Here is a 19370-nt window from a genome sequence, read left to right on the forward strand (position 1 = left end):
TCATCAATGAATATGGTATAGTTGCAGGGTACAAGATTAATATACAGAAATCTGTTGCATTTCTATACACTAACAATGAACTATCAGAAAGAGAAATTAAGGAAACAATCCCACTTACTATCACATCAAAAAGAATAAAATACCTAGGAATCAACCTACCTAAGGAGGCAAAAGACCTGTACTCCAAAAACTATAAGACACTGATGAAAGAAACTGAAGATGACACAAACAGATGGAAAGATATGCCATGTTCTTGGATTGGAAGAATTAATATTGCGAAAGAGACCATACTACCCAAGGCAATCTACAGATTCAATGCAATCCCTATCAAATTACCAATGGCATTTTTCACAAAACTAGAACAAACATTTTTACAATTTGTATGGAAACACAAAAGACTACAAATAGCCAAAGCCATCTTGAGAAAGAAAAACAAATCTGGAGGAATCAAGCTTCCTGACTTCAGACTATACTACAAAGCTACAGTCATCAAAACAGCATGGTACTGGCACAAAAACAGATGCATAGATCAATGGAACAGGATAGAAAGCCCAGAAATAAACCCATGCACTTATCGTCAATTAATCTACGACAAAGCAGGCAAGAATATACAGTGGAGAAAAGACAGTCTCTTCAATAAATGGCGCTGGGAAAATTGGACAGCTACATGTAAAAGAATGAAATCAGAATATTCTCTAACACCATATCCAAAAATAAACTCAAAATGGATTAAAGACCTAAATGTAAGACCAGATACTATAAAACTCCCAGCAGAAAACATTGGCAGATCACTCCTTGACATAAATTGCAGCAATATTTTTTTGGATCCGTCTCCTAGAGTAATGGAAACAAAAGCAAAAATAAACAAATGGGCCCTAATTAAACTTGAAAACATTTGCACAGCAAAGGAAATCATTTTAAAAAATGAAAAGACAGCCTATGGACTGGGAGAAAATATTTGCAAATGATGTGACGGACAAGGGATTAATTTTCAAATACACAAACAGCTCATACAGCTCAATAGCAAAAAAACAAACAACCCAATCAAAAAATAGGCAGAAGACCTATATAGACATTTCTCCAAAGAAGACATACAAATGGCCAACAGGCCCATGAAAAGATGCTCAACATCACTAATTATTAGAGAAATGCAAATCAAAACTACAATGATGTATCACCTCACACCAGTTAGAATGGGCATCATCAAAAAGTCTACGAATAATAAATGCTGGAGAGGGTGTGGAGAAAAGGGAACCCTCTTACACTGTTGCTGGGAATGGAAATTGGTGTGGCCACTATGGAGAACAGTAATGGAGGCTCCTTAAAAAACTAAAATAGAACTACCACATGACCCAGCAATTCCACTTCTGGGCATATATCCCGAAAAGACAAAAACTCTAATTTGAAAAGATACATGTACCCCAATGTTCATGGCAGCACTATTTACAATAGCCAAGACATGGAAGCAACCTAAATGCCCATCTACAGGTGAATGGGTAAAGAAGATGTGAGATACACACACACACACACACACACACACACACACACACACACACACACACAATGGAATATTACTCAGCCATAAAAAATAATGAAATAATGCCATTTGCAGCAACATGGATGGACCTAGAGATTATCACACTAAGTGAGGTAAGTCAGAGAAAGGTAAATACCATATGATATCACTTATATGTGGAATCTAAAAAAATTATACAAATGAACTTATTTACAAAACAGAAACAGACTCACAGACATAGAAAACAAATTTATGGTTACCAAAAGGAAAGGGGCGGGGAGGGATAAATTAGGAGTTTGGGGTTAACAGATACATACTACTATATATAAAATAGATAAACAAGGACCTACTATATAGCACAGGGAACTATATTTAATATCTTATAATAACCTATAATGGAAAAGAAACTGAAAAAGTACATATATAACTGAATCTCTTACTGTACACCTGAAACTAACACAACATTGTAAATCAACTATACTTCAATTAAAAAAAAAAGAATCAAACTAACTGGACTTGTTACACAGTCCTAATCAAAGTGATGAAGTTGAGGCTCTGTGAGACCTTCAAGGTACCTTTTGAATTACCCATGGCCTCTGATTTGTCTTCTGAACCAGACCATGAAAAAAAGAAATTCTAGTCATTTTGATTTTGTATGGAACTTCTACACGGAGCTCATTTTTTTTTACTATCATTCTTTGAAATTGGTAAATATTAGTTCATCAGAAGAAGCACCATTCCTTGATCAGTGCAGCTGAGTAGAAATTTTTCATTTCCACAGAAAACATGACGCACAATTGCTTCTGTCTCATAAAACAACTGCTAGGCCTTCCCTGGTGGCACAGTGGTTGAGAGTCCGCCTGCCGATGCAGGGGACACGGGTTCGTGCCCCGGTCCGGGAAGATCCCACATGCTGTGGAGCGGCTAGGCCCATGAGCTGTGGCCGCTGAGCCTGCGCGTCCGGAGCCTGTGCTCCGCAACGGGAGAGGCCACAACAGTGAGAGACCCGAGTACAGCAAAAAAAAAACCAAAAAACAAAAAGCAACTGCTATCCATGGGTCTGCTGGCCAGAGAGCTTCTGAACAACAGCTTACCTGCCCCCGTGGTTGTCACTTCTGGCTTGGCTGGAGGAACAAAGGGAGGCCAGTGTGATGGATGTTTCTGAACTAATTCAAACATCCTTAAATTTTCCTTTAGAATTTCCTGAGGAGACATAGAAACAGTTGTAAACACTGCAGAGTCACTACATATCTGCCCAGTTGGCAGTATATGACTCCAAACCCTAAGAGAGTGGCCTGGCTGTTGAAAGGTGAAAGCAAAGGCTTAGCAAATACACCCATCCTCTACTTGACCCGTCTGAAGACCCAGCTCTCTTCAATTCTAGATACTGTTGGCCAGGAAGGAAGGACGCTGGAGGGAGGATCTGATGGAAGGCCAGTACTCACTGCCCATGCTCCATCATGAGGTCTTACGCCAGTTGCATGGGACCAACTCAATTTAGGGGTGAGATGTTCCTGAAGTGTTGGCTCCAAAGAAATGTTGGTTAGTCAAGTTAAATCTGCCCCCAAAGAATATTGGTACATGTTGGCATGGTTTCAGTTTCAATCCAAGATGTATGATATATGTCCTAATTTAAATAGCATAGTCTTATCAGAAAATTTTCTTTCTAACGTTAAATGTGATATACAGTTTTGTGGCATTCTGAAATGTAAGTAATGCCTTTAGAAAATAATTCTCCATTATGTCTCAGCCAATTATTAACTGCGGTTTCAGATTCAGCTGGGGACTTTAGTGTTAATTATTTGTTCACCTGCGAAGAAAAATCTTCCCTCCTTACACTTACAAGAGACTCTGAGATCCCATCTCTCCAACCCCTCTGTTTTGCAGATAAGAGAACATGATGTCTCCTGCCACCCCATCCAGGGCTCTTTAAACTACTCCCTATGATTTCCCCTCATTCTTTCAATAAGAGTTGATCAATATCTTCCACATAATTGGCATGTGTTAGAAGCAAAGGATGAGGGAGGCAGATACAAAAGTTGTGAGCCAGCAAAATGATAAATACCCTCTGACATAAAATGCCAAAAAGAAAGAATAACTTGCTTTCGTATTTACACAGATTTCTGCAAACTGTGTTTGCTTTAAGTGGCAGTGTGCCTATATTTTATATAAATAAGACAGTTAATAGAAAGGCAAGCCCCTTAAACCATAATGGAACACATTAAACTGTAAATGGACACGAAACAAATAGAAAAGTAGTTTGGCTTCTTCAACCATCTCAGTGTTACAAACAGAGTAAGGAAGAATTTAGGCTGAACTATATGAAATTGGCATTTTTAAGTTAAAATGGTAGAATATTAGTTGAATATTTCATTGACTCACAGGCTCAATGAGATGGAACATTCAGTAGTTAAAAATATCGCTCACCTGACACACTAAGCATATTGCAAACCAAAGTTTTCCTTTAGTTTCCCCAAAGTTATGTACAATTCCCCACATCCTAGTTTCTTTCTTTTGCAATAAAGTCATATCAGGCTGGATTTATGTTACTATGAAAAACCGTCTTGAAAAGGAATTATATTGAATAACACTTGTTTTTTAAGACTAAGAAAAACATACATCTTTACCTTCTGAACAAGGCTACACCAGCTATCAAAGTCTTTTTCTTCTTTGCAGAAAAATCCCTTGGGGGAAAGCAAAAGAAGACAACTTAGAACTGGTCAGGGGCACCCAGGCAGGCCCTTTGTATTGCAAGATGGAGCCGTTGGCCCGGAGTTGTGAAGTAGGATGTGGGCCACTTCCTTTGGATGTGTCCTCCCAGCAACAAGGAGGAAGAGTGTCTGAGCTTATCTGTCTCCTAGATCAGTGCCTCACTTGGACACACACATCTGCTCATTCATCTTCATATTTTCTCTCTCTGTCTGCCTCTTTCTCTTATTCTGTCCCTTTCCCTTTTACCCTGTCCCTTTCCCTCCCTGATCCTCTCCCTTCACACGGTGAGATACAGTAACTTGAAAACCAATCTCCAAAGCACAGGGTTACTTCCATTACATTCAGTGCACAAATATACCTACGTATAAAAAACGATCCATTAAAACCAGCAAACAAAAGCCAAATAGTACTTTTAGCTAGAGGCATTACTTAACAAGGTGGCTTTGACCTTAAGGAAATTATCTTTTAGAATAAAGAGGTAGTGGTGTGATGAATTGGGAGATTGGCATTGATATATATACACTAATGTGTATAAAATGGATAACTAATGAGAACCCACTGTATAAAAAATCAAATCAAATAAAATTCAAAAAAAAAAAAAGTCAGGGACGTCCCTGGTGGTTAAAAAAAAAAAAAAAGGAATAAAGAGAACCATCAGCCTCCTTCCCCATTCTCAGAACCATCCTACAGCACTAAAAGAATGGTCCAAAACAAGAGGAGGACTCTGTCAGCTCTCCATCACTGGCCCTCCGACAATTGGGTTAAACTGGTAGAGAGGATGCAGACAGGCCTCAGAACAACTGGCTACTTCCCAGGCAGCTGTCCCTTCCATGTGTGGACGGCAGTCATATTTCCAGCAGGGGAAAGCCTGCAGCTTCCTGGATTGTGTGCCCAGAGGAATGGACATTGTCCACCCAGGAGGTCTTGCCTCCTTATCCCTCCTTCCCTATGTCTCACCTTATTCCCGGTGCCCGGATAGCAATATTTAGAGGGCAAGAAGGAAAAGGGGGAAAGATGGTAACACTGGTCGTGACTAACATTTCTAGAATGCTTACAACACGCCAGGCACTGTGCTATGTGCCTTACACATAGTGTACTCATACAGCCATGCAAGGAAGGAACTACCGTTTTGCCCACTGGAGAGATGAGAAGGCCGAAGCTCAGAAAAGTTAAGGGACTCCCCCTAAGTCCATGGCTGGTAAGCGGCTTTGATCCTAACTCGGCTTCAGGGCCCATTCCTTCCCCACTACACCACACGACACTACCTCTCGTGGGGGTGGGGAGCGAACATTCTTTTGCCGCCCTACCTAACAACCTGGATAACTTCCAGGGAGCCAAACTGTGATAGGGCAGCGTTGTGTCTCTTGGGCCACCCAACCTTCAGATACCCACCAATGCTACGGAAGGATCCAAGTTCAGGATGTTCATTCGCTGTGGAGGTTGCAGACAATGGAAAGTCTGGTCGTCAACCGTCCCGTTCTCCTCAGTGTCAACAAAGGTCTGGGTTGTGTGAGGGTCCAGGAAAATGAGCTCATCACCTGTTTTGAATGAGACATGCTTAACCTTCGAAGAACCACCGGCCCTGGCCACACTGCTGTCCTTGGGATGAGGCGCTCTGGTTGTCCTAACCCCTCCCTTGGTGACAATGAGAATGAGATGACAGAAAGCCTGAAGGAGGGTGACCATGCTTGAAGGAAGCCACCCACGCCCAAAGCCAATCATTCAATGCGAAGACTTGCCCTAGCATTTATATCTCCTCAAAGCCCAAGTCCAAAAGTGGAAAGGCACAGGTTTGGGGAAAGGGGGGAATGAGCGACCACAGATGACATGGCGGGCTCGGTGAGCAGCAGTAGCCATGAGTCCAGGTGCCATCAGGGAGCTTCCTGACCCTTTCAACACTGGAAAGCCTCTTGCTCTAGACCATTGGTTCTTAGACCTATGGTCAAAGAGCACATCTGGGAAGGAAAAAGGCCTTGGCCTCCAAAGGAAATGGGAATGCTGACTCTGCCATGGGTGAGACACCAGGGAGCTGACTTCTGGTCGTGATTCGCTAGCAAGTTAGTCATTGTTAGCAAGTCAGTAATTCCTGTCAGAAAGCACTGCCTTGGTCACAGTAATATCAGTACACATACGCCTTGCTGGGAAAACTCACTTTGAGATTGGTCGACCGTTACAAATTGGAGAAAAATGCTGCTTCATTAAATTGAAAAAGTCTAGCCCAATAATGATCTGGGGGGAGTATGGGATAATAAAATCTCTACTTTTATCTAATGTTCAAAGGGTTGAGAGTCCCTCTAACGCTCATCAGCAGCACACCGAGTAGGCTGACGTACCTCAGGGGTCACCCCAACCTCGCTGTCCAGGCCTGAGAACCATCTGGGCCTCTGTGTTCTAGACTGGGTTAAGCAAGCAAAGAGAGAGATCTGCCTGAGGCAGGAGGATGGGGTGGGAAGGGACACCCCGAAGACACTCTCTGGAATGGCACCCAGGATTCTTCTGCGTACATCTAAGTGCTTCTGTTGGCAAAGAGTGTTTCTGATGTCTGATGCCAAGTTTAACTTATCTCTGTCGCAGACCTAGGACAAACCACTTCACTCTGTCTTAATTTTCTTGCTTTTAAACTGGGGTCACTGGGTCTGTTCCAGTTACCTCACAGGGTATTATCAGAATGAGAAGATCTCACCTCTGTGAACTGCTTAAAACACAATACAAACGCAAGGTAGTCATAGATGTACCTTGCTGAGACTCAAAAGGATTTTCCTACAAATATATGTTTAAGAGCATATGGAAATCAATGCCCCCATATGGCTTGCTTTAGGAAACTCAAGGTACATATTCCCCCAGACCACAGGCGGGTGAGACCAGTTATATCAAAAAAGCCTCAAGGCTCAATGAAGAGCAACATCCAGGATGTTTAGAGGAAAGCTTACCTAAGACCATAGAAAGGGAAGGGGAGAAGGAAGCTGTGCACGAGAAAATGCGACTCCAAAGCAGGATTAGGACCGAGCGTTCTGCCAGTTTTGAGTTAAGGTACTGGGAATAATAGCAGTGTCCTCTCTGAGTCTGGCCCTTTCCCATGTGTGTGTGTGTGTGTGTGTGTGTGTGTGTGTGTGTGTGTGTGTGTGTGTGTGTGTGTGTGTGTGTGTGTGTGTGTGTGTGTAGTGGAGCTCTGTGGGCTGCCCTATTTCTGAGAGTGCTTAAAAGAGATACAGTAGATCAAAAAAGTCCTAGAGAGGGCTTGCCTGGTGGTGCAGTGGTTGAGAGTCCGCCTGCCGATGCAGGGGACACGGGTTCGTGCCCCGGTCCGGGAGGATCCTGCGTGCCGCGGAGCAGCTGGGCCCATGAGCCATGGCCGCTGAGCCTGCGCGTCCGGAGCCTGTGCTCCGCAACGGGAGAGGCCACAGCAGTGAGAGGCCCGCGTACCACCAAAAAAAAAAAAAAAAAGTCCTAGAAATGATATGGGGACTAAATCAAGGTCTCTAATGAGGCCCAAGAAGAAGTGGCAGGCAGGTCCACCATCTGCAGACACTGGGCTCACGCGACGGATCTCCAGGTGGCATCCTCCACCAAAGCACAGGGGACGAGCATTCTAAGCAGAGAAAAATCTCCCAGCCAGTCTCTCACCCTGGCCATAGTCTTGTGCACCAGGAGCTTCTCCCAGCTTCCCACCGGGCAAGAGGGCACTCGGGAAGCAATGTGGTGTGGTGGGCAGGGACGGCCAAATTGGGATCGAATCCTGGCTTTGCTACTTTTGAGCTCAGTAACCTTGAGTAAACAACCCCTCTAAGTCTTCCGCTAGGCATAAACGGAAATAATGATCTCTACCTCACAGGGGTGTTGTGCTAACTCTATCAATCAATCATCTAAAGCTATACATCTCTACATAACTCTCGATATTAATCTATATCTCTCTATACATGTATATATATTTTAATATATAATTGTATATTATATAAATTATATATTTATATATAACATAGGAAACAATATATTATAATGACAAGTAATATAAATATATATATGTTTATAATGGAGAGAGAGAGAGAAAGAGGGGGAGAGAGATTGAGAGAGAACCCTCTGCAGAGTCCCTTGTTCAGAAAATGGCAGTTCTCATCTGTCCCCTCCCTTCAGACATTCTGCCAATCCAGACTCTCCCCACCTGAGCCTAATACAGTAAGGGGGTAAGTCAGAAAATGGGAGTTGAGGGGAGTTTGGAGCCTCAAGTGAAGGTTAAACAAAGGATTTATGGACATTAGCGGCAAATGGGCACTATGTAAACCTCTGTCTTGGGAACTGAGGATTGCCCACACCTCTTTCAAAAGTAGTCCAACTCCACCAATGTCTCCCCGACCCAGTGGTCTCAGGAAACAGGAGGGCTATGCCAGCTTGGCAAATTCTCTCTGGGTAACTTGGGATAAAGGAGGCCAGGGTGCCCAGGATTCACTGAGATCCCTCCAAAATTATTTTCCAGTGTTTCCACCTTTTCCTCAAGCACGGACAATAGGAAATATATTTTTGCTACATTTTCTTTGACAGGAACCCAAAAGTTTAGAAACAGAGAACATCTAAATTTATAACACTCTAAATACTGGGGTTTGTACTTAGAAAAAGAAAAGCCTCCACTTTCCAAATGTTCCATCAAGCTGTAGTTCTTAGGATAGACCAGTAGATGGCAGCATTCGAGAGAGCCCCAGCAACTGTGGAGAAACCCTACCTTAAAGAGAGAAAGAGCGAGCAGAGGAAAGAGGCGCTGGGGTCAGGCTGGCTCTTTTTGCTGAGTGCTTTCCTGTGAGGGGACAACATGGTGAGCTGGGGGTCAGCCCTATCTTCCATAAAGGGAGCTTGAGACTGAAAGAGCTGACGCTCTTTTCCTGCTGGCACACAGCTAGCTAGCCAGTGGGAGACTGACCACATACAGGGCTCGTCTGTTTCCACCCGCCCCACCTCCATGAAACCCCGAGGAGGAGATGAGTGGGGAGGTGACCAAGCCCATCTCACTCAGTCCTCTGCACGTGCCTCAGGCCATTCCCCATGCCTGCTCTGGCTCTCCCTTGCACTCTAAGCTCATAGCTTCCTCGAAGCCCACTCCTGCGAGAGGTGTCCCGTATCCCACTTCCCTCACCGCATCACTCCCTTACTCTGCGGCACTAAGCAGGTGTCTAGGCCCTTGGTACTCAAAGTGTGGCACCAGCAGCACCAGCACTACCTAGTTAGAAATGCAGGCTCTCAGGCTCCACCCCAGAACTGCTGAACCCACATTATAATAGGCTCTCAAGGTGATCCATGTGCACATTAAAGTTTGAGAAGCACCGGGCTAGCTCCCGTCGTGTGCCAAGGGCCTTAAATGTCTCTGGTCACAGTTAGTGAGTGGCTGGGTTTCCAGAGGCATCTACTGAGGCAGGTAATGCCGGGCTGCTCATCAGGATCTACATTAGGAGGTTAGTCGTTTTAAGGCTTAGCCTCCAGTATCAGGAAAGGGATACCTCTGTCTTCACCTCCTCTTATTCTCACCAGAGTCAGGGCTCTGAACAATAAGCTAGCAACCCAAGCTGCATGAGCCTAGGAAGCCAGAGGACGGCTCCTAGCCTGAACGCCCGAGCCCCAGTAAGAGGGGTATCGGCAAGGCCAGGGGAGTGAAGCCCTGCCACCCTGGGCGCCACAGGAAAGAGAGACAGGTGCTGAAGCAATGCTATGACCTTGAGGCCGTCCAGTGGGAAAGCAGCCATGGAACCATCTTGTCAAGAGGCAATGAAGCAGAGGCACTGAAGGGGGATCTGCTCTCTGTCAGGCACAGGTAAACGTTACTCTCCAGGCCAGAGACAAGATGAGCTGCCCAGAGGCCACAGCATCTCCAGGCTAGGTGAGGGCCCCCTAAAACTGGAATTGCCTGGTCTCCCGTGCAGACCTTCTGCCCACCCTCCCCTAGCCCATGATGACTTACTTGTGATTCCTCTTTTCTTACCTAAGAATCCTATGAAATAATAGGCGTTATTTGGTTTTCCTCCTAATGCCCCTAAAGACTGTGGCATCTTAAAACACTCCTGGAGGGAAAGAGAACGCAAGATTCTCAGCTCATGTGTGGACTGCTGCTCACGGGTCTCCGTGCTCACATGGCGGTGGGATGGGCGGGCAGCAAGCGGCTTGGGGAAAGGTGCGACTTACTTTGAAGGCGTCGACATAGACAGGATTGATTTGGTTTATGCCCAGGCGGAGGGGCACAATGAGCAGCAAGGGTTTCCAGGCTGGAGAGCAGGCAGAGGGGCCCTTACTCTGGGTCGAAGCATTCAGAGACTCAGGGGGGCTCTCGGCAGCTGTTTCAGCACTCAAGGGGAGGGTGTGGCACATTTTTTCTAGAAACAGAAGACAAGAGAGCTGGGTAAATAAGGGGCATCCAGCCCTAGGAGATGTGCCAAGGGCAAAACCAAAGGAGACCTCACATGACAGCCGCTGCCTGGAAGGCCCTTCCCCCGGCCACCGGGGCCCTGCTGCCTGACCTCCTACAGGAAGCCCAGGCCACTCCTCCAGCCCTTACTTCTCCTCCTTCTGGCAACTGAACACTCACTTACCTCTTGTCAGATATTATGGGCTCACTGGGAGAATCTCATTTCTCAACCAGACTGCAAGGGCCTTGGAAACAGGGACTGTATCTGTTGGTCCCTCTAACCCCGTGGCAGGGAGCACAGGGGGGCTGCCACAGAAGACCTGTCAGTGGTTTAACTGATTACCCGCACTTGGGGAGTCCTGCAGGGAAAGGGTCTGGTGCTTCACTGAGGGGCAGCAGAGATCCTCTAATTGTTTTCTCCCTTTCAGAAAGCTGAAAGGGAAGAGAAGAAGGGGCACAGGGAATGATTAACCGGAGCCCGGTGCTCCCCTGTCCTGCTAGATGGGCAGGCCAGAGAGTCGTGGGGCGGGGGAATGGGGGTATGTATGTATCTTCTTTCTCTTTTTCTCCCTCTCCCTCGCTTTCTGTCTTTCTCTCCACCACGCCCCACACACATTCTGAATGGTGAGGAAGAACCGCATCAGCCAGCCACCCGAGAATGTAAACTGGCCCGGGACTCACTGATATCTTCAATAACCACGGTGTTATCCATTGAAACATACACAGCCAAGGAATTCCATTCATCAAATAAAGCAAGTTTTCTGCAAAGCAACATACAATGAAGTCACAATTGGGGAAGATGGACATCTCGGCAGGAAGCAGTACAACCTATGTATGCCCAGCGTTCCTGAAGTTACTGAACACTGAGCCACAGAGAAGTTGGGATTCAGGTCAGGTCTGGCTCCCTTGACTGAGCTCTGGAACATTCTATGTCCAGGGACCTTGAGAATGCCAGAGGCACTGTTTCCGCACCTCAAACATAAGGCCTGCTTTACAAAATGCAAAAGGCTGCCTTGCTAAATAATGTTACTCCTACTGGGCGAGAGAGAGAGGTTACCAGTGCATCTTCTCCCAAGAGATTTTGTTTTCTTTTCTTAAATAAGAGACATTCTGACTTACTCCTTCTTTCAAAAAAAGAAAACTGTTATTAATATACACATATATATATATTTGTTTAGGAGCATACATAATACAAACAATAAGTTCTAGGGAAATCCAGGGAGGGGGGGAGAGAGAGAGAGAGAGGTGATCTCTTCTGTCCCTTCCCACATGCGGTAAGGATGCTGTCCCAGGAGACTTGGGCCGCAGATGGCTTCAGTGCCGGGCCTTGCTGGTCAACAGCTGAAGACAGAGCATGCTGAAGTGCATGACTTCAGAGGAGACTAGAAAGAAAACCCCTTTAAAAGAGAGATTATCTGATGTCTGAGTAAAGTTCCTTGTCTATCTCTCCCTTATTTCTTTCTCCTCTTGCCAGTATGGAGAAGACATGTTTACCCTGGCTACTCTGGAATTCTGCAGTAAAGCCCAGTCTCAATGGCCGACAAAACAAAACAAAACAAAACAAAAGACACATTCTCTCCCAAACCAAAGGAACTCCCAAGAAGAGGTTAATTACCATTATATTTTAATTTCATTTAATGTAGTATCTTTCCCCCAAAATAATAATGACGACATCATCATCATCTACTGTTGTTAATAACAATCACAATGACTCAGAACCCACTTAAGTTCTTTAAAAATGTATGTTTCCATTTGCTTGTTGTGGGAAGCTCAAAATTTAGAAGAAAGAAGCAAATTCTGAGGGATATCATTTATAAACCAACCATATCAAGCTAGGTTTGGGGCTCGGCACAGCCATTCTAATCTTCTACACTTTCTGTCCTGGGTTCCTACAGTGGTTCCCGAAATACCACCAGATCCTCACTCAGCAGATCAACAACACCCCAAAAACCACTACGGACCAAGGTAAGAAAGTGGTCTCAGAGAGGCTGCACTGTTAGCAGAGTAATGCAAAGATACAGGTTTCACTTGGGTCCCCAGGAAATCCAGACTACTCCCCTCAAAAGCACATTTACAAAGCATTCCAGTTCATTGAAGGTTGGCTAATAATTGAAACAGTGCCCCATCTGTATTTTGCATGGAGCAGGTCCCATCATCACACGCCAGAGAGCCAGGAATTGAAGTAGCTACCAAAGGAGGCTAGACGGTTTCAATTTTCTGATGCCTAAATCCAGCCCCAGATTCTATCTGCCATTTTCATTCATTCATTCATCAAGTATTTATTGAGCACTTACATGTGCCAGGCAGTTTCCTGTGCTAATATTACAGGAATGAACGAGGCAAATACAATCTCTGCCCTCATGGAGTTCCCATTTGGTGATAGGTTGTCAGAAAGGAGAGTGACAATAGGTGAGGTGGCCTGCAGGTGTAGGTGCTGATGCCACTCACCCCATTCATTTCCAAAGCATTGGTCCTGGCCTCTCCATGTCGCCTCTTGCTGTGGGAGGTGAATTCTGAGACTTAACAGGACAATTGCGAAAGTACCATGCTGGGGTACCTTGAGTCTCCTAAGAGATGACAAACTGATTCTAAGACTCCCTTGAGGTTTGTCTCCTCTAATAGGTGGTGAGGTCCTTGAAGCAAGAACTACACCTAGTTTATTTCTGTGCACTCAGTACTTAGGGCAACAGAGGCACCCAGTAAATGTTGAATGAATCAGTGAAGAATTTTTTTTTTATATACCATACAGGGTGGGAGTCTGTGTCTTGCCTAGGCTGGCTCAGGCTTCCCCACTTAGTGCAAACCCTTTGGCTTCAAAGTGACCCTCAGGCTGACGGCTGAGCACGTGAGCACCAATCTACAAGTGGGATACAGAATGAGTCCTGAGGGGCCTCCCCATAGACTGATACCAATGACTATAACTGTGATTTACCAAGACAGTTGCCCACACACATTATACGTTTCAAAGAACTATCTGAGCAAAATGGTACAGATGCTTGGTGGCTTAGTGGGATGGCAGGAACAGCTGGGTTGATGGGATGTTGAGTTGGTGGAGGGAGGCATAGGAGATGGTAGCATAAGGCGCATGACAGACTCTTTTACTTACTTTAACACCTGTGCAACTGTATTTGGTCCAAACCATTCGCCAATTGATTTCCCTTCTCCTACACCCATCTGTGCTGTTTTTATGTGGAAAAATAATAAACAGGTTAGCAAACCACCAACTCCTAATTTTTTGCATAAATAAGTAGATGGGATGACTTAGTAGAGCCACATATAAAGCAGGGAACAAGAAAAGCAAGTACAGCAATGTAAGCTGAATTTCACATACAGTGTTCCTTTCCTCTTAATTGAACTACAGAACAGAGAGACAGCCTTTAAACTACTCATGTGACCTTACCCATTTGATGGATAGAGTAGCAACAGTCTTTTCTATCTAGGAAGCACTGTAGGATTCGTTGGTATTCTTTGGGTTGTTCTTTCTGTCTCTCCCAGTTCCAGTCTTTTTAGGAAAAAGAAAAAATGAGTTAAAATCATTTTTATAACTGCTTGTTATCTCTGCACTCTTACTGGGACTACGAGGTTAGAAGGAAAACAAAGGAGTTACATGTAGAAGGTGGGAGCGATCAGGTCAGAACATTCCTAAGCATCTTTAATGTTGATGACCAAGACATCTGGAAACTGATTTCTTTCAAAGACTCACTGGGTATAAAGTAAAAGCAAAACAAGAAGTTGACCAAGGAATTGACTTAGCCCACGAGCTTGAGTTGGATAAATATTACATGAAGACAGTGTCACAAGGCCTTTCTGGTCAGCTACTCAGTGAACAGGAGGTCACCACAAAACCTGGCAGTATATCCGTGTCTCACCCAGACGCTGTTATGTCTCATGTCCACACAGACAGCAATGGCTTTGGTTCGTATATTTTGGCAGCATTGCCCACAGAGTCTCATGGGGGGAAGTGCTCTTCTGACACACACCTATTCCCAGGGGAATACACACAATTTGCAACTAAGGAAGCTTTTTTTTTAAATGCATGCTGCCATTTTTACACAACCTTTTAAAAAGGCCACGATGAGTTTTGGAAAAACAAGTACCTTTGTTATCAGGTGTTCCAGGTTTCCTTATGACCAAAACTAAAATAATTACATCTGTGGGGATCCCATCTGTGCCTCAGGCACAGCCCCCCCAAATCCGATAGGGGCTGCTTATCGCTTACTGAGGACAACTGCAAAAACTCTCGTCGTCACTGCTGTGGACAGGACGCACTATTCCCATTCCCTCAGCTCTAGGAACTCTGTCTAATGGGACAGATTTCTGAGACTTAGTTTCCTTCCAAGACAGAAGTTTCTCTCCTGAGGTTTTAGAGAGCATTTGAATTCACAACTGAAATCTACTTGAAGCCAAAGGCCACTATCTCCAGAGTCTTTAGTTCTCTTCGCTTCTAGTATTTCTGAAACCAAAGTTTTAAACTTCGTATCCAGCAGTCTTCAAAGGGTGAAGAACACCCAAATGTTTTTCATCAGCTACCAAACTGTCCAAGTCTGGGGGAAACCCTGATTGGCTGGCTTCTAAGTACCACTAAATATTTACTGATGACAGTGATAAGTGAACACCCCACCTCAACTGTAAAATAACCAAATAGGAAACACTCCAAAATATTTCTTTATAAAATTACATCTTCTCATTCGTCTTAGCTACAAGATCTATTTACACATTCTTCCTGCTACTTGCTTTTATATTAAGACAATTGAGATTGCTGACTGTGGGTTTTTTCCCCCAGTTTGCTTTCCACAAAATTCACTTCCAGAAGAATCATCTTGAGGTGTTTCATAAATGAGAAAGTTAAACAGTAAGAACAATCTGCTCCAAGAAGTATGTGTACAGTAGAGAAATCACTGGACAAGGAGACAGAAGACCTGCATTCTATTCCCAAATCGATGCCTTCTTGCTGTTTGACCCAGGGCAAGTTACCTTACTTCCTGAGCCTCAGTTTCCTCATCTGTAAAACAGAAATTATGATACTACCCAGGAAACACAGGCACAGGACATCCTAAACCCTGAAAAGAAGGCACGAAGCCCTAAACTCTCCCCAGCCTCTTCCCCAATCTTCTCTGGGAACCGCAGGAAGATGTGTGAGGTTGCGTAGTCCCGGACAGGGAGCGATGTTTTTGTACCTCTGAATCTCAAGGAGCAAAAGCCGATGAGTTCAGCAGCCCAATCTCATCCAAGGTGTTCTTTCACTCCCTCATCCCCAAGGCAAACCAGACTTTCACCCAAGTGCCTGAACTGGCATCTACCCAAGGTCAGCCTACAGATGCCGACAGGGAAGCACACGCATGTCTTAAGAAAGCAAGACTCGAGAGTTCCAGCAGTGACTACTGGAAGGTTCTTAATGAAGCAGCCTCCTGAGGAAGCTGATTTAAGGATTTCTTCATCATGGAATGGACATCATCAGTGAACCCAAACCAAAATATCTCCCTCATTAGGCACTTCCTTTAGGTCACTGACATCCTTCACTAGGCAGATATTTTAAATGAGGTCAAAAAACAGACTTACCACCACACCCTTCTTCCTGCTCCCTTTGTTATCTGACCTGTTTAAGGACTCATGCGAACAATAGTGAAGATGGAAACTCTAAATGATACACCTGCCTCAGCATTCATCTGCCCCAGGAAAATATGTCTCCAGCTTGGTGAGTCACAAGGAAATGCCGGCTGTTTTCTTCTCACGAGAGGTTTTGTCAACTTGTCAGCCCCACTACTTGGACTTGCAGAGAGCACTTCAGGACCTGCAGCTCTGTTCCCTCGGCACCAGTGCTAAACTACCAGCAGCAAGTGTGACTGCAGAGGTCTCCGAGGCAGTTTCCAGAACAAATTGAACTCACCCCTGCCCAAGTGTCTGCAGATAAGGGCTTGAGCCAGCATCATCTGTCCACAGCGTAGCATACATCCCCAGCCGGCGTCTGACGAAGGGCCCGTTCCCCCTGTTGGCAAAATGGATGGGAATGAATATGAGTTCCTTGAACTGCCCTTTCCCGAAACATCAGCATATTTGGGAATCATACAAGACAGACAGGCACACATACTCGGAATAGAGAGGCAAGAGATAAAGTCAGACATCAAACAGGGTTTGTTACAGGGTGGGACTTGCAAAGATAATGCTGAGTTAACCAAAACAGGTTCTATGGCCAAAGGAAAACAAACAAATGAACAAAACCTGCCCCTTATGTTTTCTGCCTAGAGACATCCAGGTATGTGTACGGTTTTGGTATATGACTAACATGTATGACTACCAACACTTAGTCCATGCCATGTCATCATCTGCTTGACCGAACCTGACTTTTCACAACTCACTTCTCGGGGAGGGCAATCTTACCTTAGTTAAGGAATAAATGCTACCAAACTTGATTATCAAAATGGTCAAGGAAATCTGGAAGGCTCTTGACTGTTCTAAATATACATTATGAAGGTCTGAACAGTAAGAGGGAGAATGTGAAATAGAGGAAAGAGTCCTAGATTAGGCATCAGAAGACCAGTCGCATCTGTAGACTGGGGATAATAGCACATGCCTTGCCTACTATTAGTGGATATTGTAAGAATTAAAAGAGAGAGTATAAAAGTGTTCTACAACCCACTCAGGACGATGTAAATATTTGGTGTTATGAGTATGGTCATAATTAAAAATACCACCAATAAATTAGAAATGTACTACCTTTTTAAAAGGCACAAAGCCAGTTAATAAGGCAACGGGTTCCATTTTAAGAACACTTGATGTAACAAAAATCCCATAAACGTGGCCAGGGTGAGCTCAGTATCCTTTTTCAAGGTACCAGTGAAATGAGATAACTTGGATGGTGGAAGAGACATTCTGCTTTCATTGCTTCATTTCCCAACATGGAAGTGGAAAAGTATGCTGTAAGCATGGTCTCACAAGACTAACTGTAAAGGGGGTCATCAACCACATAAGACAAGTGGGCCAAGGTGGCCGCTCCTTTCCTTGTGTTGTGGGGACTGAAGGAGAGTTGCTACAGCAAGATGGGGAAGGTTGAGCCAATTTGTGAGCTGGAAGGGGAGTCCTTTGGCTCTTGCTAATGGTGGGATTATGGGCCAGATTAGTATGGAAAAGATGCAAGGAAGCCCACATAAAAAAAAGATCATCTCTTCCAAAACATTGTCAGAGTTGAACTGCAAATGTTTTCAAATCTTGCAAAGATCTCTTCACCCAGAAAAAAGTTTAACAGTTTAGAATCACTGGGTACTAAAGATTGTTCTTTTGCGTATTTTGCTCAGGTACTTCCTGTGGAGAGCAAAAAAAAAAAAAAAAATGTCTGTGTGAACTTCACTGTTTGTACTTATCAGAAAGGTTTATTTCACTCCAGTTACTAGGTCCAGTCCTGGACCAAAATTAGTCAGACAGGTTTCCTCTTAGAATAGCTTCCACCATTTGAGTTTGGTGATCCTTTCCTACAGTACCACGAGACTAGGAAGAGGTCACCCTACTTGCAAACATTTCACAAATTTTCTCTGGAGGGATCCTATTCACTTAGCTCATTGAACTGTCCTTTTTTCTAGACAGCAGCTGGTACTCTTAACTGACTAGAATTAGTTCCAAGCAAGTCCATTATAATTCATCTCCCAGTGGCAAGATGTTTTCATCTCACAGGGAAAAAAAAAGCAAAGGAATTATTTTCTTTCCTTCAAGGTACAGCCATCTTTAGTAATCAAATATCTCCACAAAGCAGTGGATTATAATTTAATAGATACTGTCCAAATTAAAAGCTTGACTTTTGCCTTGCTCTTAGAATTAAAACAAGTAACACTTCTAAGTGCCTGAACACTTGGAGGTGGTTGGGCTCAAAAGTATACTGGCATTACACATTAACACCATGGAACCATACACGATGAGGCACGTCGGCAATGAGATTTCTGGATGAAGCATAAGACTTAACTACTCCGCCACATTAAATTCTTCGCCATAGTGAGCTGTTAGTTCTGAGGTTTCCATGATGTCACTGATAACCTCAGGAAAGCTATCTACAAAGAAGAAAGCACAGTATAATAAATGATATACCTACCAATCGGTGAAAATTTCCTTCTGTATGTAAACCACAGACGAGCACTTATATCAGACAACAGCTTAGATTTTTCTGTAATTAAATGTGAAATTAAAATTAAATCACCGTATCCCATCTGAAGATATCTGCCTTTGATTTCTGAGCCAGCAGCAAACTCAATTTCAAATAACCAGACAATTCCATTGTCATGAGGCTAAGGGAAATTCATAGGCAACCCAAACTCATTTTAGCCAAATAATTTCAGCATTTCCTCCCACCTATGTATTTTTGTTTGTTTGTTTGTTTGTTTGCGGTATGCGGGCCTCTCACTGCTGTGGCCTCTCCCGTTGCGGAGCACAGGCTCTGGACGCGCAGGCTCAGCGGCCACGGCTCACGGGACCAGCCGCTCCGCAGCACATGGGATCCTCCCGGACCGGGGCACGAACCCGTGTCCCCCGCATCGGCAGGCGGACTCTCAACCACTGTGCCACCAGGGAAGCCCCCACCTATGTTTTGATCAGAGCTACTGGCTAGTACAATGATGCTGAGTGGTTCCTGCCTCCTTCTCACTGAGAGCCAAAGCCCCAACAGGTACTTAACACTGGGGTCACATGACCAAAAGACAAGGACTAGGAAAAGCAAGGATCCTGGATAACCTGCTCACAAGGCAATCAGCCCCTGCCTGAATGATGACGGTTGGTTGG

At 44.5% G+C, this 19370-nt stretch overlaps 1 protein-coding gene across 5 annotated transcripts in view; it reads right to left on the reverse strand.

The window, feature by feature from the left end:
- ATG4A (autophagy related 4A cysteine peptidase) overlaps positions 1 to 19370 on the reverse strand; it is a 63831-nt gene that overhangs the window by 6475 nt on the left and 37986 nt on the right. For 3 of the 5 annotated variants that reach the window (XM_060002658.1, XM_069540373.1, XM_060002659.1), the window contains 10 exons: positions 18688 to 18759; positions 16498 to 16596; positions 14011 to 14112; positions 13717 to 13789; positions 11292 to 11371; positions 10391 to 10578; positions 10191 to 10269; positions 5621 to 5766; positions 4144 to 4200; positions 2611 to 2719 (listed from right to left, as the gene is read on the reverse strand). In XM_060002658.1, coding sequence (XP_059858641.1) covers positions 2611 to 2719; positions 4144 to 4200; positions 5621 to 5766; positions 10191 to 10269; positions 10391 to 10578; positions 11292 to 11371; positions 13717 to 13789; positions 14011 to 14112; positions 16498 to 16596; positions 18688 to 18759 — 1005 coding nt within the window. Of the gene's footprint in view, positions 1 to 2610; positions 2720 to 4143; positions 4201 to 5620; positions 5767 to 10190; positions 10270 to 10390; positions 10579 to 11291; positions 11372 to 13716; positions 13790 to 14010; positions 14113 to 16497; positions 16597 to 17754; positions 17766 to 18687; positions 18760 to 19370 lie in introns of those variants that run through there. The other 2 variants (XM_060002660.1, XM_060002657.1) reach the window with 2 other exon arrangements.

Source organism: Delphinus delphis, chromosome X (assembly GCF_949987515.2).
Source record: "Delphinus delphis chromosome X, mDelDel1.2, whole genome shotgun sequence".
NCBI lineage: Eukaryota > Metazoa > Chordata > Mammalia > Artiodactyla > Delphinidae > Delphinus > Delphinus delphis.